Below are 18266 nucleotides of genomic sequence, written 5' to 3'. Positions count from 1 at the left end.
GAAACCTACAGACTCGGCTAGCTTGTTGCTGGTTCACTGGCAGTTTCTTTGACTTTGCCACAGTGCATACAGTGCCTTCTGAGGCACTGGAGCTTGGATAGGAGACTGGACTTCCCACAGGAGTTGGCTTTGAGCAAGGTTTGGAATGGGCTGGGGAAGAAAAAATGTTGGCTTAAGCTAATACCTTCCTGTGGGCCAGTATGTTCTCGTGTCACAACAGTATGAATAGAGCAAGCAGGAGATAGTTGCCTATCCTGCTCAGCTGTAGTTGCCATGTATCCTCTTATCCCTGGTACTGCTTTGTGCCTGACAAATTGATCTAGGCTTCCCTTAAGAAGGCCTGTTACACTATTTGCAGTGGCTTAATATGTGGTATGCAGACTCCCAGTTCCATGTTCTGAGGTGCTGGTAGGAATGAGTTCTGGAAGCATGCTGGAGTCTGCTCTGATGGGCTGCGTAAAGGTAATCATAGTTTCAGATGTGCAGGGAAATCTAGTTGGCCTCCTTTCTGTAGTGTAAATGAATGCTATAAGCTCTACAACAGTTAAAGAATACAGATAAGATGTACGTGAATTGCTGATGGAATTTGGGGAAACATTGGAAAACTGGTTAAATAGCAAAAGAACTGCATTGTGTCTTGGAGTTTGAATTGAAGGCAGCTTAATTAACTCCTGAGGTACTGATGCTGCTCTTCAATATTAACTACACCAATAGAACTCCTGACTACAGAAGTATTTTTGTATAGTCTGGAATCAGGTGTAAAGATGTGTTATTACTGAGGAAAAAAATAACTTTACCTGTTGATTAATAGCTACATACCTGATTAAAAGCTGTGCTTGTGGTTTGGCTTCTTCTAGAGCTAGTCTAGCACCTTCCTCTTTCTTCATCTGTTCCTCAGCCTCATATCTTATCTTGTCCCAGTTTCTTCTTTCATACTCCAGGCGTTCTTCTGCTATCTCCACCAGCTGCTGGTGTTCCTTCTCTAACCACATTGCTCCTTCTTTCTGTCTGTGTTTTTTTCTGCCTCTTAGAAACAGATCATCAACAACTATTAGTTGCTCACATACTTCCTATTTAGGAAATGTTTTTTATCAATTACAAATAGAAAGAAAATACTGTTATAATTCTGACATTACAAGTATTTAATGTTGTCTCAAACACATGAATTTGTCTTACATTGGAATTGGATATTTTTTAAAAAACTGCTTGGCATTTAGGTTTTCAAGCCTTCCTCTGCAACTATTTGTTAGAAGTAGAATCTTTTTTTTTTTTAAACTGCATAGCTACTGGGACTCGGGCTTTCAGAGAAGATTATAATGAACAATTTCTTTATATCAAGAAATTAACAGATGTAGCATGAATGTTGTTATTGCTAGCATCTTGCACAGTTGCATTGTAGCTAGGTTGTGGAATTTCTCTTCTTCAGGCTGCAGGGACTGTGGAGAAAAGGACTATTGTTACCATATCTATTTAATAGAGGAGGAGCAGCTGAGGTACTGCAAGTTTGGGACTTAGTGTCACAGGAATTCCATGGCAGATGCACAGGCTAAGTCTATGTCTTTACCAGAAATCATCCATTCAGATGAATTGTCTGCAGTTAAAGTAAGCATTAGGCTTTTTGTAGACCACCTGCTCCTTCTTGTTCCTCTAGCTGTCTCTTCTGGAACTGCAGAAGCTTTCTGCGATAATCCTCCTGCTGCTAAATACATTCTTGCACTGCTTTCTCTAATTGTGACTTCTTTGCTGCCTCCTCCTCCTGGCGCCTCCACTCTTCTTCTAGTTTCTGTAAACTAAAACGTAAATGATTATTAATTGCTATAGCAACCTTGGGTTTGCTGAACATTCTTGCCAGAAGAACAGGTTCTAGCCCAAAGAGCTAAGCAGATTGCCAAAGCAAAGGGGAGAGCAATTAGAATAAAAAGAGAACAGGTGTTGGTTAGTGATACTTAGCATATGTCTGGTTGGTTCTGCAAATTAGTATTAAAAAAAAATCTACTTTCCTTCATACTGTCTGTACGGGGGCAAAAAGCTGAATTACAACTTTTACACGTGTGCTTTTGAGGAGGACATGAGGATTATGGGATACAGGTATGTGGTTTACATGAAACAGAGATGGAGACAAGGGATGGAGGAGAGCACAGGGACAGCTAGGAAAGTTCAGAGAACAGGAGCTGGAGTTAAAAATTGGAATGCATCTTTGTAGAACAAGAACACAAACCCAGAAGAAAAACCCAGGCTAGGCAACAAGCAAGGAGGCAATGGAAAGCCTTGGCTGATGAGATTTAGATGTAAACAGAATGGTGGTCAAAATGGGCTATTTTTGCAGGAGGATTCACACTTTGAGTAAAGAGCATGAAAGAAAGTCAAGGAGGTTCATGAAGCGAAGGAATATTCTCCTTATTTTGGGAACAGGAAGTTAAGGACAATCAAACTAAAGGTCTTCTGCTTCACTGGGTGCTCTTTAAGATAATTTCCAAACTAACTCAGGGTTCTCAGTCCAGCAGTTTGACTTGAATGCCTACTTGCTTTTCCTGAAATAAAATTAAGCAGGGCATGGCACTAATATCGAAAAATGCTTTACAAGTCAGATTTGTCCTTTCTTTTCAACTATCTAATTAAAAGATGCTACTTCTACAAATCTGGTTCTTACAAATGCCTGTGACCAGGGGATACCCCCCGAAGTGTTCAGTCATTTCTAGGTAGGCTGCAGCTCTTCAAAATCACCCAAGGAGGTCGCTGTTCTCCCCAGTAAATACCACTCAATGAAAAAGTCAGTATTACATAGAAGCAAAGCAGTAAGATGGTGTCAGAATGTGTTTTGTGTAAGCAGAACATTTCAAAAGGTGAATAGAAATAATATGATTATATTACACCAGAGCATGCTTCTGATACTGATGGGTTTCCCAGAGCTTTAAGTATTTGTTGGTTGTTGTTTGGTTTGGTTTTTTTTTTCCTAAAGCTATGTCAGCAGAGGTAAAGAGCAAAAGTGCTCTTACTGCATTTTTTAATATAAAATTCTTGTATCGTTAAGGAATAACCTAGATTGCTATGAAATGTCTTTATAATCATGTAGTTGTAACCCCGCTGAGGTTTTTGTCAGGGGAAAATGCTCAGTAGTGGTTTTGGTGCTGTATGGAAAGTGTGGAATATCATCATTGGTTGAAAAACTGAATTTGTTTAATGACTTTGATTCACTGTTGATACCAATTTTTCATTAATGAGTTGGAAAATTGTCATTTTAGGACAGACTCAATTCAGAGTAATGATAAATGAATGAAAGTATTTTAAAATGAAATTAAATTAGTAGACATACACACAATACTAAACTTAGGAAAAATCTAATGTGCTGCTAAAAGGTAGAACTTTATGTATGCACATGTTTCAGATGAAAAGGTCTGATGTTATCCTCTGGTTTGGAATTTGCCCAGGGCTACTGGATCAGTTTGCTGGCTCCTTTACACTCCTATGTGTTATTAGTCTTGTATTATATTAGAAGATGCTTTGTTATATATCTGTTTCTTCATGCTGGAACATTGATGGGTTTGGATGCGTATGCCTGGCTGGCAAAAAGCAAAGCAAAGACCACAGTAGTTCTGTGTCATCATTCCATTCAAATGTTCCCTTCTCAAACGAGAACGTTATCCTCACTAACCGCATCTCCTCCATGCTCCTCTGTTGTTCCTTTTCCAGATCTGCCTTCACTTTTTCCATTTCTTCCTGCTGCTCTTTCTTTTTCCATTTCTGTTCTTTGTGTTTCTTTCTCTTCTTCTCCACTTGTCGCTGCTGCCTTTCTGCCTTTTTTCTGCTCCTACTTTTTCCTGTGCATATTTCTCTTCTTGCCATTTTCCAGGAGGAATCTGAACAGAAATATAATGAATAATGCACTTAAAGTTGACATTCTGTGAATGATGATTTATCTGTTATTAATCGAGATCTAAAATTCTTGAAAGAGATATGCTTTATGTACTTATGAAAGTAGATTTGACTTATGTGGGACTTTTCCTGTCACTGTGGCCAACAGTGCCCGTTTTCTCTATGGTAAATGTTTTACTATTTTTTCTTCCAGTAGGTACTCACCTTTGTGGCAACTGATTACTTTTAGGTTAATTTCCTAGTATTCAGTGTCCCAATAAGTTGCTACTTAAGCTATGTTCTCTGAACCTCTGCCAACTTCATATTTTCCCCTACATTTTTCCTAAATGTTTTGAAGTTGTAATACATGAGGCACAGGGCTTTCATCTAGTCCCAGAAAAGGGGACACTTTGAGGAAACAGGTAAAGTCTAAAAAAGCCTAAAAGTCTGGTAGCTGATCTATCAGCTAGAGGATCACTGTGGTGAAATGTGAAGGCTACAAACAGCCCGTATTTCTCCAGTTCCAAACTAGGACTGAGGAAAACTTTTTTTCCAGGAGCTGCAGGGATGTAAGACACAGCTCTGGAGCGCATCGGGCCAGCCTTTTTACCTTGGTCTGTGCTGTCGCTTTAAAAGAAGGCATCGGAGAGTGCTTCTGTGCTTCAGGTTTTCTTTGAGACCGGTCTGAAAGATGTACGGCCTGGGAACGGCGGTTTGCTGGCGCTGCCGCGGCGGGAGCGGGCCCCGGCCGCGCGCTGCCCGCTGCCTCCGCCGGCAAGAGGCGCGCTCTGCCTCCCCTCAGCGCCCCGTTCCCGCGCCTCCTCGCCGGCCCTGCGGTGTGCTCCTGCCTCTCTGGGCTGGCGGGGGAGCAAACAACTACGGACGTGCCGCGTCAGCGAAGGACGAAGTAGCGAGAGTGTGAACGGGAGCCCGCCTGGGCGGGGGGCTCCATGCCTGCTAGGGTTTCCTGAGAGGAAGCTCCAGTTAATGGCAGGAAGGACAGCTTTGCGCCCGCCTGGCTGGAGGAGGTCGGCTGGGTTAGGTGAGGAACCAGTATGTTTTACCTGCCCTTGGGGAGCATCTGAGGGAGTGGGCTGGCTGTGTGTTGGAGTGGGGACCTGCTTGCCTCACCCACTGCTCCTGTCACCCTCAGCCAGGCTGTCCTGGGGTACTCACTGCCCTGGCCTGCTGTGACATGGCAGGAGGGACCTGCTCCTGTCCTTTCTCTTATCAAGTTAACCTGCCAGAAAGCTGCCAAGAGTGATGGCTTCATCCCATACCTGCCTGTGTGGATGATGCTCAGGAAAATAAAAACCCAAACAAAACAAAGCCTCTTGCTAATGAGGATAAATGAGTGTGGGGGTGACCTGAGCTTGGCTACACCTGTGCTTGGGGTCAAAAATGAGCCGGGGCTGCTGGCAAGCTCTGTCTGGTGTGGGGCAGCCCGAGGGGCCAGGCCTTGTGTGGGGACGTGCTGCCCTGTGAGAGCTGGGGATAGGAGCCCCTGTGCCATGCCCTGGGAGGGAGCCTCTTGTGCTGCTGCTCTGAGGGGAAGCCTCTGGCCAGGGTGGTGGCAAGGTGTGCTGAGGGGGTTGTGGGGCTGGGAAAGCGCCTGTGAGGAGAGGGGGCCTGGCTCTCCCTCAGTGCTGGGGCATGGACACCCTATGGAGGCAGCCATCTTGTGGTGGCAGAGGTTGGCAGCAGAGCTGCCCTCCTGCAGTAGCAGGTAAGGACATGCTGGGTAAGTCTTTGTTCTCGTTTTTGTATCCCTGTTGCATGGGAGTTGCTTCAGCACATGTCCCTGCCCGCACCCACAAGCATTATTTCTTGCCTCCAGAGCCCCACTGCTCCTGCCTGCTGCTCTGTGGGTGCTGCTGGCTGGTGTGACTGTTGGAGGCAAGTGGCCCAAGCCAAGGGGAAGGCCACAGCCATCTGCATGGGGCTGGTTGTCAGGGAGGGCTTCATCCTCTCTGGGAGGAGAGCAGGTGGGCTGGCTGCTGCCACATGCCTTGCCAGCTCTCCTCTTGCCATCAGCCTCTGGTTGCCTTGCTCTGCCTTGCGCTTTTTCCACATGGGTCCTTTTCTTCTCTGTGGCTCTCTTCTGTTTTGGTTTTTCTGGAAAAAAGAAAAGCTTTCCAAACCTAATATGGCCAAATCACTGTTGAAGTAGTACATTGTTGATCTGGGTGATACGCTTTTGGATGCTGTGGATATGATACTGTGGTGATTGTTCATTCAGAGTACAAATGTTTCAGTTTAGAGGTAAATCTGTTTTTTCTGTTAATGTGTTTATTTTTCTGTTTATGTAGTATGTTTGTGGTGGGGGAAAGTGTCAGAACAAATCAAAAATAGGATGAAAGTATTGTGTTTTCTTCTAAATCTCATTCTAAGTAAGAGAATTTCCTCTATGGTGTAACTTGGGGTGACTCTAAAACTTTTATTCTTGGTCTTTCTGCCTCTATTATGTTTCCTGTTCCACCTGAGTTAATCAAATACACCAAGAATCTTATTTTGTATCTTCATTGTTATGGTCAAAAAGGTGCAACAAATGCATCATCAGGACTGTAGTGAACTTCAGACAGAAAAACTGGGGGAAAATGTTAAGACTTTGATGCAGACAACTATTAACCTATAATAGATCATCTTTTCCTAATCAATGGTACTGCTGCTCTGACTGCTCTCCTAAAGGCTGAGGCTCTAGGAGAGCCTGTCTGTCTGTCTAGATTAAATGCTTGCACTTACTCTTCTGTGGACAAATGGTAAAGGCCATGATATCCAGCAGAGGGAAGCTGCGATATGAGACAGGTGAGTTGAGCTTTGTGCTGCTTCTGGCCTGCTGGTTAACTTTGCACAAGTTTTCTCTGTCTCTGAAAGTCTGCTGCCTACAGTATAAAGCCCAACAAAATCCACCTTGCTGTTTTGAGGTACCACCTTAATGCAAACAGGCATGCCTAAATAACCTCAAACCATCTTTATTGCAAGTGCATGCTCTAGTAGACATACTTGGGGATTTTCTGCTTTACAGGCACAGTCTAGAGAGAAAAAAATCTAGCTACTATGTCTGCTTGTTAATACAACTTGTAATCCTTGACTTTTGATACAAAATAAAAAGGAAAAAAAAACGCTTACACTTACTCTAAGTGTAGTTAAAATATTTCTGACTTAGTGATGCTTGATATATCTTGTTTGAGGCTTAATAATAATGAAATTAGTTTTAATAACAGTTGATTATTACTACTCACAGAAACTACAAAATAATCCCTAAATATAAGAATTTTCCCTGGTCTTTGATCTTGCAAGCAACTACCAAGCAAAAGTGCAAAAATAAAGTTGGCTGAACTCTCTCTTTCATTCTGTTTTGAAGAAATTGACCGTAACATGCTAATCCTTTATATACCCTTGCTATATCTCCCACTGAAATAACTAGAAAGGTGCCTACAATGATGTTCAGCAAAATGCTAAAAGATCTGCTTTTTGTTCATTAACCTTACCTATAACAAATTCTGCCTTGTGGTGTTGCCAGTCTTTATTACCGTTCTTTTCCTGCATTTTGGATTCTGGATCCACCTTTGTCAACTTCTGTCAGATGTTCTTCATGACTTTAGTCTCTGCAGCTCCCACATCCTAGAAAAAAAACCATTGAAGTGTATGTGTTTTTATGATATATGGTGATAAGGGGTGTCAATAAATCTCCTGGCAAACAGCAAATGCTGAAATTGTACCAATTTGTTAGTTACCTCAGAGGAGTTGCTGATAAAAGAATATTTGTATCTCTTCAGGATTTGCACACAAGGACTTCACCACAACTGCTACAGTCCACTGTTGTATGAGCACCCCAAATGAAATGTATTCTTGTGCTACCAGGTCTAAAAGTTCTGTGTGAAAATGTATCTTTGACATGAAGACAACTTCAGGTTGCTCTGTGTACTCACTGATGGTGAATAGCTGAGGAAAAGATAAAGGAAACTATTTTCCTCTATAAATTACAGTTTAGGATTTGTGCTAAAAGCTAATCAGTGTCTATTGATTGCGTAAAGAATTGCTGCTTGCTCTATGTGGGTTGTTGGGTTTTGGTTTTGTCTATTATCTGCTGTTGATATAACTGCTCCTACAGTTTCTTCTAATACCAGATTGGCTGTTTACTGTGCACTGGGACCCTCCTGTTTCACTTTACCCCAAGACCAGTTGTTGGACCAGTGAGGGAAAATAGATGGGATCTCGGAACACACTTTGAGCCAGAACTTGTCCTCTACTGCTCCAGCTGTACTTTTTCAGTGCTGCTGGCCTATGGAGGGGTTATAAGGAAGAATGGTGTTCTACCATTAATCAGTAGTGTCTGTACTTATATGTACATATATGTCTCTTAACAGTTGGCTATATACGATTTCATCTGCAAATGAATGATTGTTTTGCCACCTTTTATCCTGATGGTATAAAGCAGACAGAATCTGTACCACAAGCCAGACAGCGCTTACTGCATTGCATTTGGTGTCTGAACCATGATTGAAACCAGTTTCTAACATAAATATATAGTCAAAGACATTGCAGGAGAAGGGGCAGGAAGTTTTGCTGCCATAGGACTTACAGTACCAAAGCTGCTGCCAACTGTTTTGTTTTTTTTTTTTTTTTTTTCCCCCCCTGCTCTCTGTTTGTTGGGAAGTCTTTTTCTCTTGCCTACTGCTTTTCAGAGATACTTGTTTTTACTCCAGATGTCTCCTTCTGCATTTCCTGATGACTGCGCGATCTCAAAACTCTTGATGCATATTCAGGCTCTATATACTGTCTTTAAAAAATTGGGAGAGGGCAACAATAAAATTAACCATCAAAATTTAGACTTGATTCCAGTTAAAAAAACTAACAATAGAAAAACAACCACTTAGGAAGAAAAATCTTGAGGTTTGGTTTCACTCCTGCCTTAACCTGTCACCATGTTTTGCACATCTGTAAGCCCTGAAACTCTTCAGAATAGTTTGTCAGTACTATATAATGAACAACTCGTGTAATTGTAATGGCCCTAGCAGGTAGCTGCTACTCTCCTTGGAGATCACTTGTCTCCTCATTACTGAAGAAAGTGAGTCCCATTCTCTCTTATGCTGCAATGAAGATCCAAAGACTCATTTGCAGGTGCCTTGCATATTTAATAATGGTGAATACTTTAATAATTACAGTTTCATTTCTGTAACACTTATCCAAAGATCTTGAAGTATTTTAGAAACTCATGATCTGATTTTTATTTTTATATTAGGAGAGATGTGAATCCATAGCTTCCAGTGACTTTAGTAGCAGGAGTAAGTGCTCAGTTTCTCTGAAGATCAAGATACAAAGAATGACATTTCACATTTTAATTAAGTTCTGTATGAATGTTCTGTAAAGTCCTGTTTGGAATGTATTTCCTGAATATGGCTCTAAGAGTTGCATTTGTAAATCAATAGCGTAATTAAAAGAAAAATGAGAAGCTTTATTTTGCTTCTTGTCTTAGGGTAAGTTGGTCTAGAGCAGGCAGTTGATTAAGAGGTGTGACCTGAATGTAAAGATTTTGTATAAAAGAGTTAACACTATCATGGTGCATTGCTTTTCTTGCCACAATTTCAGAGTTGTGGGGGGAAAAAAAAAGACAAATGTTCATTCTGAGCATGGAATGTAATAACTATTACATTCAGCTTAACACAAGTTCTGTATAAAACATTTTACTTACTAGGGTGAGAGAGAAGGCAAAAAAATCTTTCTTAATCCTAGTTGGATATTGTGGTTTTATTTTTATCGTCGTTTAAAAACTGATTCTGCTTTGAGGTCATTTGGTATAAATTCCACTGAAGACCCTCTCCTTGGGCACCTACTGTAAATAAATGCTGAGAGACTTGTCCAGGCCTATACAGAGAGTTGTAGAAAACAGTCTGTGTTAAGTATATGTCTTCTCCCCATGTTTCCAGAGTCCCTGGTACTTAGCATCACATCACTACACAGAAGAGTCATAAACCTGGCTTAACTGGCTATTTAAGACTAATTTATAATTGTCTTGTATCATCCAAGTAGCACAAAGCCCATGGAACTTAACTATCTGATTAAGTTTTCTGCAGTATCACCATGCAGCTTGTTTCTGGTGTACGTTTTCTGTGTAACTTGTTAATTTTCCTCTGGAGTCTGTCTAGACTGGAGTGTGTGGATTATGTGTTTAACTTGAATGAAGTGATTTACACCTGAGCAGTAACCTTCATGTAGCCTTTTTTTTCTCAGTCCTAGTTTTAAGAGGTCTCATCAAAGCACCCTAAAAGCACTTAGATGCAGTAGCAGTCAAACGTTTTAATCTGAGGGCTCTGACAGACGATCTGTCTCTGACTGTATAAATAGAAGGCAATCACTGTCCTTTCTCACTATGAATATGGGCCTTAGAGGCATCTATTGTTGAGGTAGGATTGTTGAGAAATTCCATTCTGATGCTTCAGTGTGTTAGACAAGGTGATAAACATTAATGTAATTAAGATGCCTGACTAAAATAGAAACAAAGGAAGTGGAAACCTAGTTGGAGTCTTGTTTTCAGAAATGACAGTTAAAATTTTAAAACCTGCCATCTCTGTGTAAACTTACATCTCTTTACTAAAAAGTTTGTTCTATGGTCAAAGCAGGTTTCCATTTGTGTAATAATGCATTCTGGTTTTCTGTCCATTTGCTTGTCTGGATCTGTAAAAGTGCAGATCAACTCTTGGTCAGGTTAGGCCAGGCTCAGATCTGAGCAGAATAGTTTCCCTCGCTGAACATCTGTGCTGCAGCTGTGGTTCAGTGCCACTGGTCTCAGTAAATAAGTAGCCAAACCATAGGATGAGAGAATAGCTTTAGTTCTAAATTTGACATTGGGGAAAAAAAAAAAAAAATTGGTGATTATGTTTAACTCTCTCACCCCAAGAGAAATGTGGAACTTGATGTTGCAGTCTCTTCTGGCTTGAGTTACAGATTTCTGATAGTCCTATCAAATGTATTTTTTCCTCAATGTATAGGGTGGTAAAAAGAATGATTTAATATGTGTTAATAAGGATTAAATAAGAAGAACTAGTGGTTACATGCTCAAATTAGTTGGGAATTGAAGGACAAAACAAAAACCAAAAATAACTCTCCAAACTTAGGTTTAAGGTTAAAGACTTTCTAGAGGCAAAAGTGACACTAGTACAGCTTGGGGGGGGGGATTCCCCCCCTCTTTGGGTGCTTTTAGGTAGTATTTTAGAATTGAAGGTTTGAGGTTCAGACGTACTTCCAAATCTTTGAACCAGTATTGAGCCTTCAGATGATAAGATAGATAAAAGGTCTTCTGAAACCTTATGTCAGGCAGCAGTAATAAAGGGATTGTTTTTTAAATTAAAATAAAAGTTTGCAGGTGATCTATAAGCCAGACTGAAGCTGCTAGATCAACACTGTGGTGCTGTCAATTATCAGATAACAACTGTTAGGTAAATTAATAATAAAAAAAGGCAAGGGTATCTGTAAACAGCAATCTATCTCTTTCTGACAAAGCCCCAGGAGACAGTTTTCTTGCTAGCATCAGCTGAAAGTGCAAGAGATTAAACTGTAGAAGTAAGCAATTCTTCAGCAGCAGAAGATAGTCTTTCCAATATATATTTAAGGACAGTACTTGGGAAACACCTACTAAAAGAATGAACCTCAGGCCTGGAGAGGAAGGAGCAGGATTTTCCCTGAAAAAAGTAAGCCATTCTGCTGTGGGTATTCAGTGCTTTTCTCTGCAGAGCTGGCTTGTGGCATAGGATGTTAAGGCACCAGTAGAGAGAGCCATTGTTTCAAGGATGTGTGAAAAGCCATATAGATGGCACAATTTGCTGTCAGGGCACAACACTGAACTGTGCTACTGTAAAAGTTCACATAAATTTTTAAGCAAGTAAAAACTCTTGTAGAGAAGGATCTTCCCCTCCTAAAGAAGTCTGTCGTGTCCCCCCCCCCCCCAATATCTGGACAAAGTTGCACAAGGATCACCTAACAGTTAAAGGCTTAAATCCATGCTTCTGCTTTTTAATGCTATGTAGAGCCTTTAATGACTTACCTAGGATACATGGAGAGCTTGTCTCAATAGAGCTTATAGAGTGGGGGTAATCTCATGTGCCATGGGATGTTGGTCAGGAAAGGGCTGAGGGAGATGTGAATTTCAACTAAATATGTAGTTATGAGTCTCGGAATTTATGTCAAATGTGGTGGGGATCAAATTCAATGTAATGGCATGAACCGTTCTTCCTGAAGTCATCAGTTGCTGTTGAGACTTACCACATTGTCAGCACTGTTGAAAATGGTGCATCCTTAGTGTGGGGGAGTTGCTATCATCCTGTTCTGAGCTTCCTTCTGAGAGTGTATGCCAGTCTCATTTTGACTGTAAGACTGATATTGCAAGCCCAAGAAGGAACGCAGCATTCCCAGCTGTTCTGTTACCCATTTGCAAAGCTGAAATGGGTCTATTTACTTTTGTTGGGGCATGTGTAGTTGCTTGGCAGCTTCTTGGCCCATGAGCAAAACCCTGTAGGACTTCGGAGCTTGAACAAATCTCAACAGAAGACTTGACTGAAGCTGCAACGTCTCACCTTGCTGCCTGCTGGAAACTTCCTGAGTTCTTGATGTTATGTGTCCTTAATTGGCAGAGGATCTCTTACCTTGCCAAACCTTTCTAGTGTGGGGGTAATGAAATCTGAAACCAGGCAAGTTTTGCATGGTTCTGAATTTCATCACAAATCATGTCTCACAATTCTCATTTCTTGCCCTGGGGGGGAAAAACTCCAGTATCTTTCTGTCTCCAGAAAGGAGGCAACGCCTGCATAGTTCCCCCATGCTGGCTGATTATATTGACTTAATCATAATTGAGGAAGGAGTCAGATATCAGCTTGTATGTGATACTGGCATGTAGAGCCCTGTACAACCTAAGGCCAGCCCTGATGAGACAGCAAGAAGGAAACAGTGATGGCAGCATGAAAAATAGAGTTTAGCTGACATATCTTGCAATTGTCACTAGAAGTTGAAATGCAGATGGAAGAGCAAGGAAGCTACCTTTTGCCTAACGGAGTTCCTTCTTTAATAGGAAATACTGACTTCAGCAGATCTACTTCAGGTATCCAGAATCAGCAGTATATGTTAAGAAAAGCCAAACCTATATGATGCAGGCTATGTAATAAAAACATCAAATTGGAGAGAAGTCTTTAAATATGAATCTTTTTTCCAAATGGCAACGAAAACACAAAAAAGGAAACTTCCTGAGACTGTTCTCTTTTTTTTTTTCCTTATTTCTGATCTTTCAGAAGCTCTTAAGCCTTGTGTGAATTCTCACTACTATTTTTGCAGGCTTATTTCTTATTATTTCATATTGTAGTAAGTTTAAATTACTTTGTCACAGAGCTGACCAGCTGCAGAAAGAATCAGAAACACAAAGCTTGTGTGCTTGCTGCTCTGGATGTTTAACTCTTACTGGTCTTAGTGGCTATGTTATTTCTGCTGTCTTGCTGCCCCCTTCTCCCTCACGAGAAAAATGCAGTTAAAAAAAGGTTTTTCTGTTGTGGTGGTTTTGCGTGGGTTTTTTGTTTGTTTTTTGTTTTTTTACCATAAAGCAATCACTTGCTAGTTTGTACTGTCAGTTCCACCAGCCCATGCTGCAACTTCTGTGGTCTCATGCTATTGTCCACTGTGTCTTCACATGGTGCTGAGTAGATTGTGGTAATGCTAGGCATGATTCCAACACCAGCCCTAAATTTGCTTTAAGGTAGTGGGGGGTATATACTATAGATTTAACTAAAGTCATCTTTTTTCTCCTCCCTGGCAGCTTGCACTAATGTCAAGAGTGCTAGTACTGAGAAAGTTACCAGTGCTCAGCTGGGAAAAGCATAGTTGGGAGGGAAAAAGACTCTACAGTTGTCTTGCACTGTTTCTGCAACAGTGAATGATAGTGGGAAGCACTCATGGAATTACAATAATGGGAGACTTCTCTCAAGTTATCTCAGATCAGTGGGTTTCTGAAGCATCCCACAAAAACGGTATGGCCTATAATGAAAACTATTTACGTTACTGGAATCCTGCAATATTTTTGGTATGTTGCATCTTATCTTTCTCACCTCTCTTTCAGTCCTTTAAATGCTTTTCACCTTTGTATGATCTTAATGATTTGAGATTTCAAACCTTCAGCAACTTCAGCTCCTTACCACGCTATCTGTGCTGCAGGAAGTAGTACTTTGCCTTGAAAGATCTAGGGACTTTTTGGAAGGTTGTAAGGAGAAGAAAAAGGAAAAGAAACTAACAAAAATGAGTTCTGCGGAAACAGCTCTAGAGGGAGTTTTCAGAGCTGGGATGTACAGTCGTTATGGGCTTACTAACAAGAAATTCCGTATGTGTGGAGTTCAGAAAAGAGAAATCAACTATGAGATGAAACCCATGCTGTGTGAAAAGGTGTGCTTTAGGAACTTCCCTGGTGTGAGCAATGGGTAGCTGGGAGAGTTAAGAGGTTTAGCTAACAAATGCTGGAGAATAACAGATAAGAGAATAAAACTCCCTCACTGATGCACTGCACTGTTTTCTTTAGTGTTAAAAACAGCAGGAAAGAACTGATATTGCTCAGTGTTAGCAGTTCTGGCCTGATACACACATGAAGGTTTTGTACATGTAAAGTACAAAAGGGAACATGTGGCTCTTTTCCATCAGTTTCCTTTGTTGAGCTTCGCTATCATCTGTTCCTTTCCTCTTCTCTTGGACTTCCATATGCCTGAAGCTCAGTGTAAGTTACTGAACGCTGCATCCGTGGCTTTCTGTGCATAATCTGGGGTGATGGAATGTAGAAAGTGACCCTGCAGTGACCAAGCATCAGTAACTGGCCAGCAAGGATGTTTTGTTTTACCACCTATCTTCCCTTAAATGAATTGTGTGACAAGGCTGATGGGAACCTCAGTGTGACATGAAGGTCACTGTTGCAGAAGTTTAAGCATCTGAGCTGCATTTCCTTGTGATCCATGTGATGCTGAGCTTCTTCTAAATCAGTTGCTTGGAATAGTAAGCACAGCAGTATAAGCTGCTTAATAGAAAGTGCTTAAATCTAGCAACAAAAGCTCTGAAAAACAGATAATTGATCCTCTGCAGAAGGATACCTGGCAAGAACAAAGGCAGGTGAACTTGGTTAAGATTTTAGTCAGAAACACCAAAATTAAGTGGAGCGCAGGAGAGTAGATAAAGAGTTAATAAAGCTTTTCTTGTAATGTAGTTCTTGGCAAGAAGCGACTTTCTGGATTCATTGTTAATGTTGCATGACAGACCCTTGATACTTAAGAGTCAGTTAAAGGTGGTGTCTGTGCCTTGCTCCTATTTAAACAATGGGGAATTAACATCCATGTGACACTTAAACCCAACAACAAAGCTGTTGTAAGACTCTAGTCCAGGAAAACATGCAACATGATAATATGGTGACTAGCTTTGTAGACTGTTTTATAAGAGCAGGAGGACAAAATTTTATTTGGGTTGACTGGTTGTCTGTTCAGAAAAGTCAAGGTACATCTAGCTCTTTAAAAAAAAAAAATCTGAATTTCAGCTTTTGAGCTGCATCTGTAAAAAAAATTAATGTAGTGTTTTTCCTCAGAAATTGCTGAACTGAAAAAGTTATGGGGGGAAAAAAAAGGAGGGGTAAACTTGCTCTGACTCAAGTGTTGGGGAACTAAATTGAGCATTAAAATAGATTTGTACCATCAGTCTCCTTAGACATGAACATTGCTAGGCTTAATGAGAAAGTACTGAAGCAGAATGACAGTTTCTTATTAACTCAACAAGACTTGTCTAGCTATTTCCATGCTGCTTTCGCTTGCTCATTAATGACCTTCTGCACTATAAAAAGAACAACCCAAACACTCTAAGCCCCTGGGAAGACCTTTTTATATGGTCTATCAGATGTTAAATGGCCTGCTAGCAGCAAAGAAACAACCCTGTGAAATGCTGATCAGCATTTTTGTCTTGTTCTTGTGCCTAGACAAAAAAAGTATAATTGATTAAATTGTCTACTGCAAGATAACAAATGCAGATGACACACTAAGCCTGAGTCACTAATGTCTGCACTTCATTCCAGCCAAATTCAAGTTGACTTCAAAGTAATGGAGTCACAGCTGTAAGTAGCTCAGAAAGAAGATAAAGCTGTCAAACTTTCCAGGAACACCATTATAAGTGAGTGAACTGCCTAGAAGGAAAATGTTTGTCATTGACCCATCATTCTAAAAAAGCAGAAAGTGTAGCAGGAAGGAAGTTAAAATAGCATGGATGTGAGTGCTTCCTTCATGTGCTGGCTGGGTACCTCAAGGAGGGAAATGGGTTCTTGCGTCAGAATCTGAGCAGCTTCTTGCAGGTGCAGGTCTGCTGGCCAGGTCTGCTTTGCTAGCCTAGGTGAACCCTAGTTACTTCCTTGCAGCTCCACAGAATTGCAAATTCCACAGAATTGCAAATAATTCCTAGTAGTGCCTGGCTACGAGTAGCCAGGTTACCTGAAGCAGGACTGCTCACTGTGATTGGGGAATTGATAAATTGGGTTGTGAACTCTTGGCAGGGAGTTAACTTTGTCTCCAGTGGTGTTTCACCGAGTTCAGTGGACTCTACTCAAGCCTCGTCTGTCAGTATGGGAGGTCGCTGCAGTGGTTGGGAGGAGCAGCTCAAAATAATTTGAGGATCAGAGTTATATGAACTCAGTGCAGTGGAGCCTTCAAATATATACCGTTTTCTGTTCTGAGGGCCCATAATGCTTTCAAAGCTTGGGAAACTAGAACTGAAAGCTGAATTAATGATTTTCAAATTCCTTAGTGGTCCTCAGCGTTGTCCCAAACAAATCTGAATCTGGAACAGTTTTTAAAATGAGATTAAATTTGAATTTTTAGTTTTGTTTTGAGTTTATCTGAGTTGAGCATGGGTAGACATGAGGGGAGTTACTTCACTAGGCATCAATGCAAGTCTATTGAATCAAGCAGTATCTAGGTACCTATATAAAATAAAAAATAAATGCCTGCACAATCCCCTTTGGACTGAGATTAGCGATTTGGCTTGATATGAAATCCCTATCCTCTAACCTGGAAAGCTTGCAGCTGTAAAAGAAATGGTATTTAATAATAGACCAAGACTTGATTTCAATGGAAGCATTGTCTGAGTAGGGACATCAGAGCTCGGTTCCAGAGCACCAATAAAAAAAAAAAAATAACCTTTTTATTTATTGGGCACTCAGACTTGAAGACTCCCAGGTGCCTATTAGTCTAAGGGCTTGTCTGTACAGGAAAGTTAGTGTGCAATATGTTGGAATATGAATTTACAGTGCACCAACTCCTCTGTGCTCCCCCTGTGTTTGGATATTTTTAGCACACAGTAACGGTGCCTTTCTCTGTGGCAGTTCATTCAGCTTTGAAAGTAAAGTAAATCACGTTCTGCTTAATGCCTGTGTGGTGAATGAATGCCAAATAGCCAATGCCCTCTAAACTTGTACCCAAACTTCCTCCTCTCAACTAGTGCTAAAGGTGATGTTTAGTAGGATTCTGCCTTTGTCTGTGAAAATGACAAGTATGATTCTGCTTACTTTTTCAGAAGGGAGAAAAATAGTATGTTTTCAAAAGTCCCTGTATTTCAGTTCTCAATACTGCTTTGGGTATGTAGGGGTTTAGATCAGGGAGTTTCAGTATAACTCTGCTTTGAGAGTTACTTTCATTAATATTTTACAATTGACGCTTACTAAAATACTACATACTTGAGCCTGGCCAAAAGGTTTGTATGGCTTTTTAGTGAATTACCAACCTTCTCTTTTTTCACTTGGTTAGTTTTAAGCTCAAATCCATTCAAACAAATGCTTTTGCTGGCATGTATGGAAGAGGCAATGTAGCATCTGAGTGAGAACATGAAGGAATAAAGGAGGGAGGGCATGTAGGTATTGCTTTGTGGTTTTGTTTGGGGTTTTTGTGGTAGCGCTGGTGTCTGCCACGTTTTGCAACTGTGAACTGAAGGTGTAAGGTACCTGGACAACCCTCAGTTTGCTCAGAATTCTTGTCGTGAAAATTTGGACAAAGAAACCTGACTGTTGGAGAAGCTATGAATGATGAGTTGTTTGTATTTTCTCTAAACCTGGAAGGAAAAGTGCAGCAATGACTCTCAAGCTAATACCTGTTTTGGGGGCAAGGGGGGAAGAGGGAACAGGGAACAAAAGTCTTGCTAATTCAGTCTAATGCATACTTGATCTATTCACCTTACTAAGAAAATTCCTTCACCCTTACTGCTCTGAAAATGTACCAGCATGCATATAAACGATAGGAACTGATTGTGAATCTTGCACCTTTCACAGAATTGATGTTACCTTGCTGTTCTGCTTCAGGTATCCATGGTATGTCATTGGAATGCAGCAGAGAACCAAAGTCTGACTTAATCTGTTTATCCTGCATTAA

The 18266-nt window shown here is 40.9% G+C and overlaps 1 protein-coding gene across 1 annotated transcript; it reads right to left on the bottom strand.

The window, feature by feature from the left end:
- Window positions 1-1661: 1661 nt before the first annotated feature.
- Window positions 1662-7782, bottom strand: KIAA2012 (KIAA2012 ortholog). The gene is made up of 3 exons (XM_087733626.1): window positions 7344-7782; window positions 3653-3857; window positions 1662-1790 (listed from the first exon to the last, which is right to left on the bottom strand). The coding sequence occupies exons 1-3, from the start codon at window positions 7399-7401 to the stop codon at window positions 1700-1702; spliced, it is 354 nt and encodes a 117-aa protein (XP_087589752.1). The 5' UTR covers window positions 7402-7782; the 3' UTR covers window positions 1662-1699.
- Window positions 7783-18266: the final 10484 nt, after the last annotated feature.

Source organism: Nipponia nippon, unplaced genomic scaffold (assembly GCF_047370975.1).
Source record: "Nipponia nippon isolate SJK-2023a ecotype South Korea unplaced genomic scaffold, ASM4737097v1 scaffold_5, whole genome shotgun sequence".
NCBI lineage: Eukaryota > Metazoa > Chordata > Aves > Pelecaniformes > Threskiornithidae > Nipponia > Nipponia nippon.
Note: the sequence above shows the minus strand (reverse complement) of the source record. Positions and strands in the feature narration are given on the sequence as shown.

Coding starts and splice junctions, on each gene's coding strand:
- KIAA2012 (XM_087733626.1), bottom strand. CDS start 7,401: ATGCAGGAAAAGAACGGTAATAAAGACTGGCAACACCACAAGGCAGAA. Junction 3,858..7,343: donor CAAGGCAGAATTTGTTATAG/GTAAGGTTAATG, acceptor ATTTCTGTTCAG/ATTCCTCCTGGAAAATGGCA. Junction 1,791..3,652: donor AGGAGCATGGAGGAGATGCG/GTTAGTGAGGAT, acceptor TTTACGTTTTAG/TTTACAGAAACTAGAAGAAG.